General features: G+C 41.5%; 1 protein-coding gene across 1 annotated transcript; it reads right to left on the bottom strand.

The window, feature by feature from the left end:
- Positions 1-341: 341 nt before the first annotated feature.
- On the bottom strand, positions 342-8,535 carry LOC100193468 (uncharacterized). The gene is made up of 8 exons (NM_001138584.1): positions 8,168-8,535; positions 6,781-6,851; positions 4,224-4,382; positions 3,358-3,424; positions 2,612-2,707; positions 2,025-2,071; positions 1,637-1,717; positions 342-743 (listed from the first exon to the last, which is right to left on the bottom strand). Exons 1-8 carry the CDS (start codon positions 8,441-8,443, stop codon positions 620-622), a joined length of 921 nt encoding a protein of 306 aa, NP_001132056.1. The 5' UTR covers positions 8,444-8,535; the 3' UTR covers positions 342-619.
- Between the last annotated feature and the right edge of the window lie 8,607 nt (positions 8,536-17,142).

Genomic DNA, 17,142 nt, shown 5'->3' on the forward strand with positions numbered 1-17,142 from the left:
CTTTATGTCCCTTATGCAAAACTCGGTTTGACTGTTTTCTCTACATAATCAAGCATTTTTTTTCCTTTTCAAGTACTCAAAACCGATTAGTCTATCGATAAGTTTAGTCTTAGGGGGTGTTTGAATGCACTAAAACTAATAGTTAGTTAGCTAAAAATTGCTAGTGGAATTAGCTAGCTAACAAATAGCTACCTAACTATTAATTAATTTACCAAAAACAGCTAATAGCTAAACTATTAGCTAGGTTGTTTGGATGTCTCAACTAATTTTAGCCACTAACTATTAGTTCTAGTACATTCAAACACCCACTTATAATAGTTTGATTGCCTTACATATTTTTCGACTCGTAACCTCAATTGTTATTGCTTTGACTGAAGAGTTTGGACTTGGTGATCCCTTATTCGAGTGGTTTCCAATTTGTTGAATGACTAACACATTTGCAACTGCCAACTGGGTGGGCAGTAGTGAATGTCATTCTATAAGTTACTATTGGGTAGAACGTGGACTTCCAAGTCCTAGTATCAGGTCATGGCTTGAAGAACCAACATTGGCATGCCATGGACTCTTTCTCCATATTCAGGAACCTCGTACTTGGTATATCACTTGCACTAGCCCCCTTTCAGCTCACATATTGTTTCTTGAGCAACTTGGCGCAGAAATCCAAATCGAAGCGCACTTCTGGCGGGTCACCAATGCAATCGAACACTGCATCTGCTGTCTCGAAGTCCTCTTCTGCAGTGTAGCTGGAAACATATTTACGGTAGATCTGGTTATAAAATGAGCACCAAAACTATAATCCGGACAATCAGCAACATCGGTCATAAAAATATCGTAACACAGAAGTGAGTAAAATGATAGTTTAGATAAATATAAGACTTCTCTGAAATAGGAAAAATAAAGAATATAAATTTTTATAAATAAACTGACATGTGGATGATATTGACTCAAATATCTAGCCAAAAAAAAACTCTTTACACCCGTCAGATTAGATATCTAATGTGCAACGCATTGCGTGCGAGAAAATTATATCCGTTACACCTCTAGTTGAGCATGTTGTGTATACAAATGGTACGTGAATTTGACATTTCATCTCATAACTAGTCAGATTAGAAAAATGGAGTTCTTTGGAAAATAGGAATTGCTTGGAAAAATGGAGTTCCCAAACTAACCCTAATTAGAAAGGTCAACCAATTATTGTCAAGTTATAAATTATGCCTGTTAAGGGGCTGTTTGTTTTAATCTCCATCCATGAGGATTGGACCGGATTGAGGCCCCGTTCGATTCATACGGATTAGTTGGCTAGTATGATTCCTAGCTGGATTGCTTCTTTAATTTGTATAAAATTTGATTAGCTGGAATGATTCCGAATGCAAGCTCACACAAACGAACAAGTCCTAAGTCGGTTTAAATTCCTAGCAGTTAATATTCCTCCTAATCCTCCCCAACCCCTATGGAATGGAAATGACTGAACAAAGTCTAAGGGCTTGTTTGGGAGCAAGTGGAATAAAGATAATTGAGGGGGCTATAATCCCTTGCTATTCAATTTTGAATAGCAGGTGATTATAGCTCCCTTAATTCCCTCCATTCCGGTTGCTCCCAATCAAGCCCTAAGTGTTCCGAAAAAGAAAATCTGTACCCGCTTTTTGTTACGATACACTTCATGCCGGCAGCTTTTGCCGCTGCGAGCCCTATAGTACTGTCTTCAATAACAACACAGCTGCATGTAAAAGAAGCATTATTAGAAGACGAAAAGACATCAACGATTATGGAAACATCCTAACGTTTACTAATCATTTAGAGTCCATCGAGCAAATTTAAGAAGTGTAGAAGTATATGTTGACAAAGAATAATGCAAGTTTGTGCTAATAGCCTAACAAAACCAAGTTAATTATAAGTCGTTTAAATACATCAAAGCTAGGCAGCTAGCAATGCTAAAAAGTTACCACATTATTCGTTGACATGATATTTGCATAAGTAAAAGATAGAATTTGTACAAAAAATGTTCCTAACATATCTTTCAATACCTTTGTGGATCAACTCCAAGTGTAGTTGCTGCTAATATGTAGATTGCCTGAAAAGAATCATAAAAAAGCACATAATATCTGATAGATAAAGGATTTACCAGGTGTAATAAACAAATTGTATGTTAGTCAAAAGGCTACATGAGAAAAGGTTATATTTCTGTCATAAACAAATATAACTAATCTTGGGTTGCCACGTAATAGCGTAATTGTTGAAGTGTATAAGAGGATTGTCTACCTTCTTTCAACAACTTAGGTTTTTAGGTTCAACTAGTATGTACATCTACTCTAACATGGTATCAGAGCCAATTGTCTAAGTTTGAATCCTGATAGAGGCTTAATTTGTGCATCCACCCATTTATTTCCACATTTGTGTTTTTCTCTCTTGCTGCGTGAGTGAGGATGTTGAAGTGTATAGGTGGATTGTCTAGCTTCTTCCAACAGCTTAAGTTTAGTTTTTGGTTTGAACTGTTTAGTGCATCCACTCTAACAGTAATGTGATACCATATAAGGACCCTTTGATGGCACATAACTCAACAGGGAAAGATGGATTAATGCTTAGAGTTTGTTAAACTGTGAAATCAACTTACTGGGTCAGGTTTTTTGTGAGGAACCACATCTCCAGCAAATATGGTAATCTTATCAGCTCTATCAGGCCCCAATAAGTACGACACTATTGCTGAAACCTGTAATCAGGAAAAAGAACAGTTATAGTTTGCCCTGCTTTAATTGCATAAAATAAGTTTCTTAAGTACTGGCAGTTGGATGTTAAGAGAATGTAAATCTTGGTCTGGTGACCTAAAATAACTAAATAATAAATCTTGGATTGTAGAAATGATAGTGACATCTTATAATGCTGCTAAATTTACATTAGATAGCTCATTTATTTTCTTAAATTTAACATTCAAGTTAGAAAAAATCAACTTATTTTTCTATTTGGCAGGACAAAAACAAATATTATTAGAGAAAATGTTTCATTTGAACTGCAAAATTGGCAAAAAGATTTGGCTAAGTAGGGATGAATGGATGATATATGGAAATTTACAGATCTGGTGCCAAGGGAAGGTAATGATCTAGAATGAGAAGTACTGGGTTGTAAACATCAGCTAAATTTCAACACTTCCCTTTCATTGTTTGAGTTTTGTTATTTCAGTTAGATGTCCTGCTAACTGATCAAATGAATTTTTCATAACTTCAAACGTTTCACCAACCAATTATTTTCCACAGGATAAAAGTTGACAGAAACTAATGTCCCAGATGTGGAGATATCCATAGTAACTCTAACTGCATATAACTAGTAAAAGCACTTGCAGGTGGAAAATGCTTAATTACTTACAGCTTTCTCATTTGATGTACTGCACACTGCAACTTTAACTGCCTTTCCTAAAGCTTCATCGATTAACCTGTAAAGTTAAAAATCAATCTAGCAGGTAATCGACTAGCTTAATGGTTTTAGCTTTTGTTCTCATGAAGCTAGCTGGTTCAGATTTGGGTTTCATTGGCGTGTTTTCCAAGTTGATGTATCATGGACTTCAACAAAAGAAATGAAGTTCTTAAGTTCATAATTTCACTGATCCAAAGCAGTTTCACCTCGTTTCTTATACTTTTGCCCTTATAGTGTGAATGTGTAATTAGATTGTAAATCGTTGAAGGGAGAAATAAAGTTTCCCAAAGTATAAATGCCTTGACCATATCATATCATAAGAGTATTAACTTTCATATTCTTTTGGTCATGATCGTTCATAATGAATACAAATAAGATAAAAAGATGCTATTTTAATATAACCAAAAGTCCACTTTGTGTGTTTGACCCCCCAAAACATTTCAGTTCAATTTACTCCAAAGTATTTCAGTTTGTTCAATATGTCCCCTCATAAGGTTTGTTTTACCGTACAATTTGAGTTTTAAGTTCAAATTTTGTAAGGTGGTAGAGGAACATGATTTCTAGTGTGCATTTTTGTATCTCTTGGGTTACTGCTGTGTGTTACTACACGAAATTCAAAAAAAACATTTGGCATGAAGACTATCATTTTGTTTTACGAGTGACATAAACATTTTATTTCCCCATTATGTTGTATGGCAGAATTTCAATTTTCAAATCACTTGTTTCAAGCAGCAAGAAATATTTCTGAATGTCACAGTTTATAGGTTCATTTAAACTGTAGTTAAATTGTAAGGTCAATAGCTGTTGCAAATATTGACCTTTGAACACCTGGACGGAGAGGAAGCAACTTTTTCTCAATTAGGGCCATGAATAATTCTGTTTTCCTCTTGTGAAGAGAAGCTATGAACTCCTTTCTTTTGTCATCTGTCTTTGGTGCTTTAGCCGGCCATCCTGTCTGGTTGAAGTAAGCTGTCATCCTGAAAAAAAAAATACAATTGAATAAAAAAATCAACGAGTAAGACATCATAAATATTTCAAGTCTAGGAGACGTGAAAATGAAATATGAATATATGATTAATCGTTTAGTTTGATGACACATTGGCCAATCAAACATCCTATATGTTATTTAAATCTTTGTCTTTTGCAATTTATTTTTCTTCTTTTTTATAAGCAAAATATTTATTAACAGTCACAAATTGATAATTAAACTTTTGATATCAACTTTTCTATTAGGTCTATAAAAAGGTGGAATAAATTTGTGTGTTTGTATGGAATCTTTTATTATTGTCAGTTACTGCTAAATTAGAGCTTTAGTTTTTTCATATTTTGTGGAGACACTTTCATGATAATTTAACAATTAGTCACCTACGTTTTGCTCTTCTCAGTTGATAATAAACACATGGACTGAATAGTCCCTAGGAGCAATATTTAATTAAATTTACGCTAGAGATGGAAAATGATCAGAAATTTTTTAAACCATGGACTGATTACAGCATGGTAGTTGAGTATCTGCAATATCTAAAAAGCCTGATAATCAATATACAAGTAATAAAAATGAATATTCATTGCCTGAACAATGCATGCTAACATACACATCTGTCTTATGAGACTAAAAACAGATAAATGTGTCTAAGTAAACTTTCAATTGGATATGTGTCTCATGACATGAGAAGAGGCAGTAAAAAGAGATTTTAAAGGATGGGATATGTTCAAAGATTTGGCCTTCAATAAGAACGAACGAAAATAGCTATCCAAGTGGATAAACTTAATGATTATCCTTAATTCGACTTGTTTGGGACTAAAAGATTGTTGTTGTTGGATATGTGTGTCATGCAGAGAGTTTATATTTATGATTTTTTTCATTCAAATTTAGAGGTAATGATTGTAGTGTTTTGTCTTCTTACTAGATCATGCTTCTTATAGGTGATCAAAATAGATGTGAAGAAATGCTAATCAGTGTTTACAAGTCGTCCGACTAATCGCGATTAACCGCGATTAGTCGGGCTGGTCACCTGGAAGAGGGCGATTAGGAGGACGACGCGATTAGGATTTCAAGTCGTCCGACTAGTCGTCGACCTGGGCAATTAGTCGTCCGGTCGAAAGTGTCCTGGTCGTTTCTTGTCGTCACAATTTTGGTATTGGGCTTAACTCTAATTTTTGGCCCATCTACAGTAGCATATATGTTTCCCTGCCCCTCCAGCAGTAAACCCTCCCAGCCGCCAGTAAACCCTACTCCTCTCCTCTGTCCTCTCTGGTCTCTGTCGACGTCCAGCTCCAGGCGTCTGCCACCGGCGTCCAGTGCTCCGGCGTCTGTCACCGAGTCAAGAATTCAAGATGAGCTCGTCATCTGAAGGTAGCACCTGCTCTCCCTTCTCTGATTATCTCGCAGTCTCCCTTCCCTCTATTACCACTGGTAGCACTAGCACCTGAAGGTGCACCTGCAGACCTCTGTTTGAGCAGTCACCCTGAGTTCATCAGTGCGACAGTGCCAGTACCCAGTAGTAACTGCATTACTGCTAGTCTGCTACTAATTATGACTATATTATTGCAGAAATGCAGTGCTTATATAGTTAATATATAGTTATATACATATACATATGTCCATAAATCTATAGGACGACTAACAGACGACCAGAGGTCGACCAGGACTGATTAGTCGCCCTAATCGTCGCCCTAATCGCGATTAGGCGCCTGGTCGCTGCTCTAGCTCGACCAGCTGGTCGCCCGACTTGTAAACATTGATGCTAATAACCAAAGTGAAGTGCTATGTCCTTAATTTCTTAGTATCACATTTACTGTAAATGATTCTCGTGAACACTAAGGTAATTAAAACTCGGTCGGTAGGTGAAAGACCGTCCCCACGGTATTATATTAAGAAGAAGCTCAATCGGAGCCTCAACCGAGAAAGGTCACAAAAGCTTGGCCCTCGTGCAGCATGAGGGTCCACCCCCTATAGGCCAGATCTTTACTCGTGCTTTGAACCCTCCCAGCCCCTACACGAGGATCCACCCTCCATAGGTCAGTCCATCTCGTGTGCACACAACCAGGGGAACAAGCGAGTGACCTTTTTTAACCTCAGACTAAAATTCGCTATGAGGGTCCACCCCCTATAGGCCAGATCTTTACTCGTGCTTTGAACCCTCCCAGCCCCTACACGAGGATCCACCCTCCATAGGTCAGTCCATCTCATGTGCACACAACCAGGGGAACAAGCGAGTGACCTTTTTTAACCTCAGACTAAAATTCGCTCCCAGTGGGATTCGAACTCAGGACATGAGGAGTGCTACTCAGACCACCTAACCAACTCAGATAGAGGCCCTTTTACGACACTAAGAAGCTAAATGACCATAATATGAGAAGAGTAAGGAGACTGACCTTTCCTTTCCACCACCTATCCTGAGCAATTCTCCATACAGTTCAACATCCCAGCTGACACCTAATTCCCTCTGTAAATATCAACAAACTTGATCACACACACTTTGAAAGAACAAGAATCGGTAGATTTAGTTCTTTTAGTGGCATCTCTTAGTCTTAGTTCTTGTAGTGACATCTCTTATATTTAATCAATGATCCTCAAGAATGTACATTAGTCCTTTTATCCATTAATATTTAGTACATACTAAGCCTTCTCACTAAAGCACATTATTAGTCAATATAAGCCTTTTGATCCACATTATTAGTCAATATAAGCCTTTTGATCCACATTATTAGTCAATAAGCATTTTGATCATGTCCATGTTTAAGTTTTGATGCAGGATACATCCATCCAAGCAGGCCCATCGAAGTGCGAATAATTGCCGCTTATTTATGCCATTCACTGTTTTAACTAACTTCTATGTATTGTCTCAATGACTTGTGTGAAATGATGGTTTTAAAATTAAAAACACCAACTATAAATAATCTAATATGGCCCAAGGCAAGTGCATGAAGAAAATACATGAAGGCAAGGGATTCCTCCATGTAATGCATTTTTTAAATGCACTACCCGCTTAGGCAAAGGGTATTTTCTATAAAATGTCCTCGATAAACCAAGCCTATCTCTCATTAAGGGATGCAAGTGGGCTAGCCCATGAACCCACATATAGGCTTAATTTTGCGGGTTGCTGCAAGTGTACAATGCCAAAACTTAAAGACAGAGATGGCTTTACTCTTTGCCTCATCTCATTTGGTAGAAGGAAAAAAATACTTCTCGTTAACTGAACACAGGCTATAGGGGTTCTATCAATCTTTTCTATTTTTTTCTCTAGTTCATCTTATGCTTGTAATAAATATCTAGTTGTACCTTTTCGTTATAGGCTAGTTTGGAAACTCAAATCCCCTTCAGGATTGGGAGTGATTTGAGTTTCCAACCTAAATTTAAGGGAAAAGACTCATTTTCTGCTATAAAAAACCATCTTATTTTTAGTTACAACAAAATTAGCTTCATAGCATTAATGCAGTTGCCAGCTTCCAACGGTACCAGGTAAGACTAATTAACTGAAATCCTGCATTGTTGAAAGAAGATGAACCAAGGTCCTATATTACTAACAAATGTACCATTATTTCAAAATTTCATCAGATGCATTCCAAAGGCATGGTATGAGTCAGTCGTTAGTGGTCAACTGCGCTGCAGGAGAAACTTGTCTGAAAAAACAAAGAATGGTCCGTGAGCCACGGGTTCAAATAACTAGGAGCATAGGTACCGCAGAAAAGATTAACATAGTGGAAGCAGCTGCATCAAGAAAATGGAGATGAACGGGAGTACGGATGGAAGGAATTGGACCTCGGCGAAGGTTTCGTTGAAGGAGATGCGGTGGCCATCCTTCTCAGTGTCCACCAGCACACCATCGCAATCGAACAACAGCGCCGCCGGAAAGGCACCGGCCGGCGCGGCCCTGTCGCCAGCCGCTGCCACGCGCACTACCGATGCTCTCCGCCCACTGACGGCGCGGATGCAGCAGACAACGCCGCTTGGGACGGGGCGCGCAATAGAGAAGTTGCTTGCCCGCAGCAGCGTGGATGATGCCGCGGCGGGGGCGGCGGCTGCCGCCATTGACATGGCTTTTTTGAGCGGGGATATCGCGCGCCTGTGGCTGAAGATGTGGCGTGAGGATTTTACAGGTGGCGTTTGGTGTTGTGGGTCTGGAGGGTGGGAAACTGGGAATAGAAATGAGGACAAGAGGAGGAATCTTATCCGACGATTGCTTCCTCTGAAGCCGAAAAAAAGTAGACTACCCCTCAACTTGTATTGTTGTATTTGGTTCCTAAACTTTTGAAGTATATATCTAGATCCTTGAAATTGTAATATCTAGATTTTTAAACTTTTAAAGTTGTATCATTTCGATCCCAGAATATTTATTTAACATGTACATTTCAGTTCTTATAGTATGATTGTGTCATTTGAGTCTCTAAACTTGTTTGTTTATGTTATCAAAGGTCCAAATTATTTGGACCTGTGATGACACAAAAAACAAGTATATGGATCCAGATGATATAATCATACAAGTATGACAACTAGAATGTGCACGTTGAGAGTTTAGGAATCGAGATGATACAACTTCATAAGTTTAGAAACCTAGGCCGAGATGATACAACATTGTAAGTTTAGGAACCGGTAGTGTATTTGTTGAGAACCATTTGTGGCACCGGTCACGGTCGAACGGTCCGGCCCTAAGGACTGGATGGTCCGGTCCGCCCATAGGCGCAGATGGTCCGCGAATAGATCGAATCAGGCGTAACTAATCTCTTTTTCGCGCGAGTGTATCCCTCTAAACCAGCGGTTACTGTTGGGAGACGCCTAGGAATGGGTCCAGACCACTCCCTATATATAATACAGGGCACGGCCGATTGCAATCACCAACAATCGATCAAACAATCAATATATCTTCCGTTCTTTACATTTTGCCCTAGAAGTATACAATAACATAACATTCTCCCTCTAATCTTCACCTCTCTCCTGCTCTACGTCGTTTAGAGGCGTCTTAGGTGGCCTACCGATCCCAAGACAAACCCTAGGATCTCTCCTCCCTGACGGGTCCCTTTCGGGAGCGAGATCCAGGTACTGTTGGTGAACTTCGTCGCCTCTGAGCACGCACGGACCGTCCTTCCATCAGGCGCGGACCGTCCGGCTCGTCGGCAGAAACTCTAGCCTCTGCGCTAGGTTGTGGACCGTCCGACCCTCGCCCATGAGCACCGCCACCAGTACACATTGTAGTGAATGACGTCCAGATTGGCGCCAACACACTTTTTGGTGACTCCGCTGGGGAAATCACGTGAAGAGCTATCAGATCGACCCTCAATGGTTGGTTCAAAAGATAGTTCTGACGTCTCTCCCAACAACATCATCGAGCCGACTATGGAAACTCTACCGGCTGAAGATCAGCAGGAGTTCGAGGAACACAAGGAGCAGCTGATCAAGAAAGTGCATGCGAAATTTCTGGCCAACTTTAAAGTGGACATGAATCACAAGGTCGTCCGGCAGCGGGCAACTTTAAAGTGGACATGAATCACTCCGACCTGCTACAGCTACCCCCAAGGTAAGCGAGACAAATGAAATTCAATCTCTTAGAGCTTACATAGATGAGCAGCGAGACCAAATGCAATAGATCATAGGGGGTACGCAAAACGATTATAAGAGGCTAGCATGCGCATTTGATAAATCTGTTGCCGTAAATTTTCCTTCGCACGAGGTTGAAACCGGGGAAAACACACACGATTCATCAGCTACAAATTGACATGACCAATCACAACCCCGTTATGGGATGCTGATAGACACATATCCTGGACAACTACAGTCTCCTATGCAAATCGAGAGTAAACCCATCGATCTGTGCATGACCGGACCGTCCGCATGTGAGTGCGGACCGTCCAGGCTAATGGTGGTCTGCCCCATTTTTAGAACCAAATTAATGAGATGCGCCCTAAGCCGCCATGTCCCACCTAGACCCTAAATGAACAATTCTGATCGTCCGCGCATAGCGCCGGACAGTCCGAATACATTACTGGACGATCCGACCATGCGGTCGGACAGTATGCGCACGCAGCTAGACGATCCACGTATTTGACTGGACGGTCCGCGCAAAGTACATAGAACCTAATGATAATTATTATTACCCGACTACACATTTGTCAGCCAAACCTCCCGCTGCACCCTGCAGTGCCCCAACACCATAATATCACATCCCAGACATGTGGGGGTGAGTACTTTTCGGTCCCCTCTAGAAGGTCGAAAAGGGACAACCAGCCATACGAGCCGCATAGAGCAAGCATTAATGTCCCACAAAATCCAAGCTAGTGGGCAGGGAGACAACATAATATCCAAACACCCACACCTATGTTGGACTAGAGGGCCGGTGGACTACCATCGGCCGCCATTTACATAGTAAGGGAGGAGATAGTGAGGGCGTTTCGAGATAAGCTCGGAGTTAGCATGATCCCTGGGGGACAGTGATATCGGAGACCCTATGGTAGCCGATTTGACTATCACTCGTACCCTCAGGGAACTAGGAGACCCAAATTTGCAATTTTTTTGGTTAACTAAAGCAAAAGCACACACGAACACATAGGCCAGTTCTTAGCACAATTGACACAGAGGCGTTTCACGTTCGTTTATTTTCATTGTCCATAACAGGGACTGCATTCCCATGGTATGCCACACTGCCTCCTGACTCTATTTTTTCGCGGGGGATTTAGAACAAAATTTTCATGATCATTTTTTCTCCAGCGATTATGAGTTAGATCTGGTGGATTTAGTGGCTCTGCGACAAGGAAAGGATGAATCGGTTAATGACTACATTCGGAGGTTCTAGGACACAAGAAACCGATGTTTTCAAATTCACCTGGCAGAAAAACAATTAACAAGACTAGCATTTAATGGAATGCGTTACTATTTAAAGAAAGATTAGAAGGCATTCATTTTTTCACGCTAACTCAGTTACATTAGAGGGCTTTGGCTTGTGGAAGTCGAAGCAAAGACATTGCTAAAACGGTTCGTCACAACGTCCATGTGATAGAATGTGACCAAAGTATAAAGATGGCAATGGGGACCCGATCCCCGATTCCCCATGGGGAATTTCTCTATTAGGGGATGGGAAAGGGGAAGTTTCTTCCCCTATGGGGATGTAAACGGGGAAAAAGTCTCCCCGACGGGTAGACGGGGACAGGGGTGGGGAAGCAATGTCCATCCCCATTCCCCATGGGGACCCGTTAAATTTACATGTGACGATGTTTTCATGTAATAGTTAATGATAAAAATAAATAATTACCTTGTCAAGAGATCATCTGTTATACAAATGTGTTCATTTTGATGTACACATAATGATTTTTACAGCTAATAATGTGTATAAGTGACAATATTTTACATTAATAATAAATGAAGTACGATCTAATTATAATTTAAGCGGGGACGGGGATTCTCGACAGGGATTGGATGGGGAAGAAATATGCCTTGCAAGCGTTCGTGGGGATCCCGTGGGGAAATTTTTTTGTCACGTGGACGGGGATGGAAGTTAAAACCCGACAGGGAATTCCCCGTTGCCATCCCTACCAGAGTAGCTCGGACGATGAATCAACAGAAGTGTATGCTGCTAAGATGGTTTGGCCAAAGCAGGCCAAATCTTCAGTTTGTTCCTCTTTGCAGCCGGTTCAAAAGAAATGACAAGAAGAGGTTAAATTTACATTTAATGTTGGCAAATGTGATAAAATATTTGATGAATTACTAAAAACGACAACATTAAAACAAAACATATTATTCCATCTGTCGGCGAACTCAAGCGTCGCGCTTATTGCAAGTGGCACAATTCATTTTCTCATGCCACTAATGATTGTAATGTATTTCGACGGCATATTCAATCGGCCATTAACGAGGGTCCATTGTAATTTCAAGAAATACTAGTGGACATAAAGCCCTTTCCAATGAATATGATCAACTTTGATTATAAAAAAGTTTTGGTTCGTCCTAGCGCAACCGATAAGGGCAAGGGCAAGGAGATCATCATCGGCGATGCACGACAGGCCGATGAAAATGCCAAAATTTCTTGCAGAAAGTGGTGATAGAAAAGACCCCTGATGGAGGGGAGACATTAAAGATCAACATCACGACCTCCAACACTGGGCGGGTATAGGCAGGCGGCCAGGCGTGGGCCCCTATTCTACACACTACGGACGGTCCAACGCGCAGACACGGACTGTTCGGGACACCGTCGGACAGTCCGGTAGGTCAGGCGGACGGTCTGGCAGTGCTTAGCAGCAGCGACGACCACATATATTCAAACCTCGATGACTAGAAATAGGTACGTGGAAGACAAACACATTTAAGGCATCTGGTTGACTAGTCAAAACAGGCCCGACCTTTGATCAGTTACTATCTAAATATGTGAAAAAAAAGGCCAGCCCAAGCGACTGGCCAGCAAAGCGACCTCGCTCACCTACCCAGGAGCGATAATAGGTAAGACTGATTGGGTCATCTCACCAATCAGAGGAGACAACACATCACCATATTCATCTAAGACCTAATGTACCTACATGGACACCTCCACCACCATACCCACCTGTGCCATATCAATATGCATACCTAACGCCACCTTATATCCCAAATCAAATGTGGGGTATGCCACCATATCCATACAGGATGCCACAATACCTCGCTCGGGGGGCACCCCAAACTTATGTATTTGATAGGTTGGCACCTCCAGTACAAGACTAATTGAGTGCACCTCAATCAAGTCACCAGGCACAGGTCCAACAAGATTGCCAGACTACTCGGCCGCAAAGGCTGACCAATCCTGCAGGGGAGCATAGAGAGGAAATGTCTATAGCCACCAAAAGAACGACAAGAGGAGACATAATCGAAATAGGCGCAACAGATGTCATCATACAGGGGAACAATGAAGGACCGATGATTTTTAGTAAATCGGCCAAGACAGGTTAGGAAGAAGACATGGGAACAACTAGCAAAGCAGTCGACCTGAAACACTCCATGCCCCGATGGTGCCCATTAGGACTGACACGGTCTCAAAAGCGCAAGTTGCAGAGCCCGAGAGCAAAAGAGAGCAAGGAAAAAGAGGGAGAAAAATATTTAATGTCCACAGTACCCACCACAAAAGAGGTGGAGACCAAAGGCCATTGAAGCAAATCAAATGGCCACAAAAATAGAAGACAAAACAACAACTGCATAGTTCCCTGTAGGTACGGTGACTAAAGCCAGACTATCCAGATTGATCCTAGATCGTCTGACTTTCGAGTCCAGACCGTCCACGCCTTGCTAGAATGCCTCTGACGATGCACCAACACCTATGGAGGAAGATAAAGTCGAGGAGGATGACCTACAAGGAGAGGATTTGGTCGACTATGGAGCCTCGCCAGAGCACCAGGTGTGGATGTAAATGTGATTATGTTCTCAGTCAATTGCACTATTATCGGTGATGATGAACCTGTCGTTTCTCAATTTGATTTTGGTCCTAAAGAGGCCACCTTCACTAAGCCAAAATAATCATTCAACCACTTAAAGCTGCTCTTTGTGCGGTCATATCGATGGAATACTGATTGCTAAGATGTTGGTAGATGGTGGGTGACCATGAATTAATGTCTCACTAATTGTACAAAAAATTAGAGAAGCAGGATGATGAACTAGTAAAGACTAACATGATGCTCAGTGGTGTTGGGATCGACAATTCGATTAAAGCCAATGGAGTCACGTTCATTGAGTTAACCATCACGACCAAGACCCATGCTGTTGCTTTCTTCGTCGCCGACATAGAAGGAAGTTATAATCTAATCTTAAGTAGAGATTGGATCCATGCAAATCAATATGGACCTTCTACTTTACATCAAATGATGTTGCAATGGATAGGTAATGATATAGAACAAGTACATGCTGATGTATCAGCTTGCATTGTCGTGGCCGATGCCCCTATACTTTGGACGTATGAGACTGGCACATGTCTCACAGGAGTTGATTTTTCAGATTATAAATTCATAAGTTTAGATAGGAAAGGCTTCATTCCTGTAATGCTAGAGCCGATGCAGAATCAGCTAAATCCCATGTAAAGGTTAAATAATGAGTACATCCAAAGAGAGCATACCGCAGGTCGCGGACAATCCGGCCAGCTGACGGTCCGAGGTAGAACAGGAAGAGTCGTAGGGCTCAGCTCCTATAGCGGACACTCCGGCCCCTGAGGCCAGACGGTTCGGCCTCTAAGGCCGGACAGTTCGGCTACTGCTAGAGAGTGCCACAACACGAGAGTGTCATGGACGCCACTCAGGGACAGGGCTAGGTAGGGGGACACTTTGACAAAGGGCTCTAGGGATGGGGGCATCAGGAACAAGCGGCACGGGGCACCTAGGAACGCGATGTCGGGTAGAACAACTGACAGACCTCGAGGAAAAGGGTGTCGGGCAGATGTAGATGCGGTGCGAGAGCGTTGGGCAAAACAAGCGAGGGACTCCCGAGGAATGGGGCGTGGGGCAGATGTGGTGTGGTAATTCTAAGGAAAGGGGCATCGAGAAGATGCCACGCAGGAGCTGAGACAACAATGGCAACGACGTTGGGATCTGAGAGGGTCAAAGCATAGTGAGGGAAAGGCTCACAAGCACGACTAAAGAGGATGAAGGGAAGGTAGATGAAAAGGAAATGAGAAAATAATCCATTTTAATAATGTATTGGTGATTAATGACCAACGCAACATATTGGGCTAACTAGTTGGCTAAGTGTATGGGCGCAGGTTCACTCAAGTGCAAATTGAAGCATCCAAGTCCAACTGAGCTCAAACAAGGCTAGAAAGTGCAACATTTTGAAAATGAAAAAATAATGAAGTTTGAACCTTTGAATATGTCGTGTACACCTTTTGGTAGGTTTTGGCACTTTGGTTTGCTCGCTAACTCAGCTTTTAGTGAAAGTGCCATTTTGGAGTTGTTTTGAGCTGAAACGGGACTTATACAAAGAAGATGATCTAAAGGTATGAATATGTGACTTAGACAAGTTGACCAAACTCTAAATGTGTTTGTCTAATCATAGTAAAGCCTGCAAGATCAACAAACTTGATCTGGAGAAGTTTTGATCAAAAGAGAAAAAACTATGTTGTTCTCTGGCTCACTGGACCGGTCCAATGGTGTACCAGACCGTTTGTCTAGAGTTCCCTTTATAAGGGCTTCTGTGGCCTAGCACACCAGCCCTGTCCAGTGGTGCACCAGACCACTTTAGCAGAGTGCATTACAGAAGGGTCTAAGTGGCCTGACGCACTAGACCAGTCTGGTGGTGCGCCAGACCACTTTTCCAGAGAGGACAAAGAAGAAACTGAAAGCCTCTGGCACACCAGCCTCGTTTGGTGCTACACCAGACCTCGACTATTCAACAAATACTTCGGGCTCCAATGTGCATCTCCAATGGCTACTTGACATGTGGCAGTTCGATGGTTGACCGGATCGGTCTGGTGCCGACTGGATTTGGAAAGCACCAATCAGGATCCTAGGGAGGCTGCCATTGTTTCCGGTCCAGTGCGCCAGCCAAGAGGATATCTGAGTAGAATTCCAACAACCACTAGTTATGGGTTTTGGGTTATAAATATCCCTTAACCAGCCTCCTCTCCACACCAAGTGACTCAAGAGCTAGTACATCATTCCTATGCATTAGACAAACACGCCGAAGTGATCCAAGCACTTATTCTCATGAGATAGAGCTGTGCTGCTACGTGCGCTTGTGTTCTCGTTATTTGGTGGTGTTCTTTTGCTCTTATGTGTGTTTTACTTCTCCCTCTTAATATTCATTGGAGTTATAACTCCCGTTAACTTGTGTACAACTGCAAGAGACTTTTATTCGTAGAGATCCTTGCGAAGAGATACTATAAGGAAGATCTATGGCCTCAAGTTGACCTTTGGAGCACTTGAGAAGTATTGAATGCAACCCTCGTTCTTTGGAACACCACAACATGGATGTAGGCAATCATTTGAGGCTTGGCTGAACCACGGTAAAAATTGTCGTGTCTTGTGTGCTTCATTTTTCTATGATTTAGTCTTCCTCTCTTAAGTTCTTGATCTTCACTTGAATTTTGCCCTTGAACTAATTCTGCAATTAAGTTGGGCATCAAGTGCAAGAACTTCTCTCACTTCTCTCTTGGATCTCGGCTTTGAGCTAACCACTAATTTGGGTCCAAGTTTGTTTTAACTTGTAAATTTTCAGGTGTCACCTATTCACCCCCCCTCTAGATGACTATCAAGAAGATCATCTACTATGAGACAAATTTTTCTACATCATCGTCCACGTTAAACAAGGAAGAGTCCTCCCCTAAGCATCGCTAAAAGACGGTTAAACAAAATTATTATGAAATGTCTTTTAATTATTCTCACATTCCTAGAAATTCAAATGCTCAATTACTTTCCATCCATCTTGGTAAACCATCTCACTTCGATGGTGAGATGAAAGGTAAATGGGCAAAAAAACCATTTCCATATTGTTTTGGTGATTAATGTTCAACACAACACATTGGACTAATTAGTTGGTAAGTCTATGAGCATAGGTTCAATCGATTGCAAATTGAAGGAATTGAAGTTCAAATCAGCTCAAACAAAGCGAGGAAGTGCAACTTTTTGTGAAAGGGTAAACAGTAAGATTTGAACCTTTGAATAAGTTGCATACACCTATTAGAAGGTTTTCGGCACTTTGGTTTGCTCTCTAACTTAGTTTCTAGCAAAAGTGTCATATTGGACTTGTTTTGAGAAGAAACATGACTTAAGGAGAGAACTTGAGCTCAAGGTATGAAACTA

Source organism: Zea mays, chromosome 2 (assembly GCF_902167145.1).
Source record: "Zea mays cultivar B73 chromosome 2, Zm-B73-REFERENCE-NAM-5.0, whole genome shotgun sequence".
Taxonomy (NCBI): domain Eukaryota; kingdom Viridiplantae; phylum Streptophyta; class Magnoliopsida; order Poales; family Poaceae; genus Zea; species Zea mays.

Excerpts from the sequence above, each read along its gene's own strand:
- LOC100193468 (NM_001138584.1), bottom strand. The coding sequence starts at position 8,443 with ATGTCAATGGCGGCAGCCGCCGCCCCCGCCGCGGCATCATCCACGCTG. Across the intron at positions 2,072-2,611 it reads CTCACAAAAAACCTGACCCA|GCAATCTACATATTAGCAGC; the intron begins GTAAGTTGATTT and ends GATTCTTTTCAG. Across the intron at positions 744-1,636 it reads TGTATCGTAACAAAAAGCGG|CTACACTGCAGAAGAGGACT; the intron begins GTACAGATTTTC and ends ATATGTTTCCAG.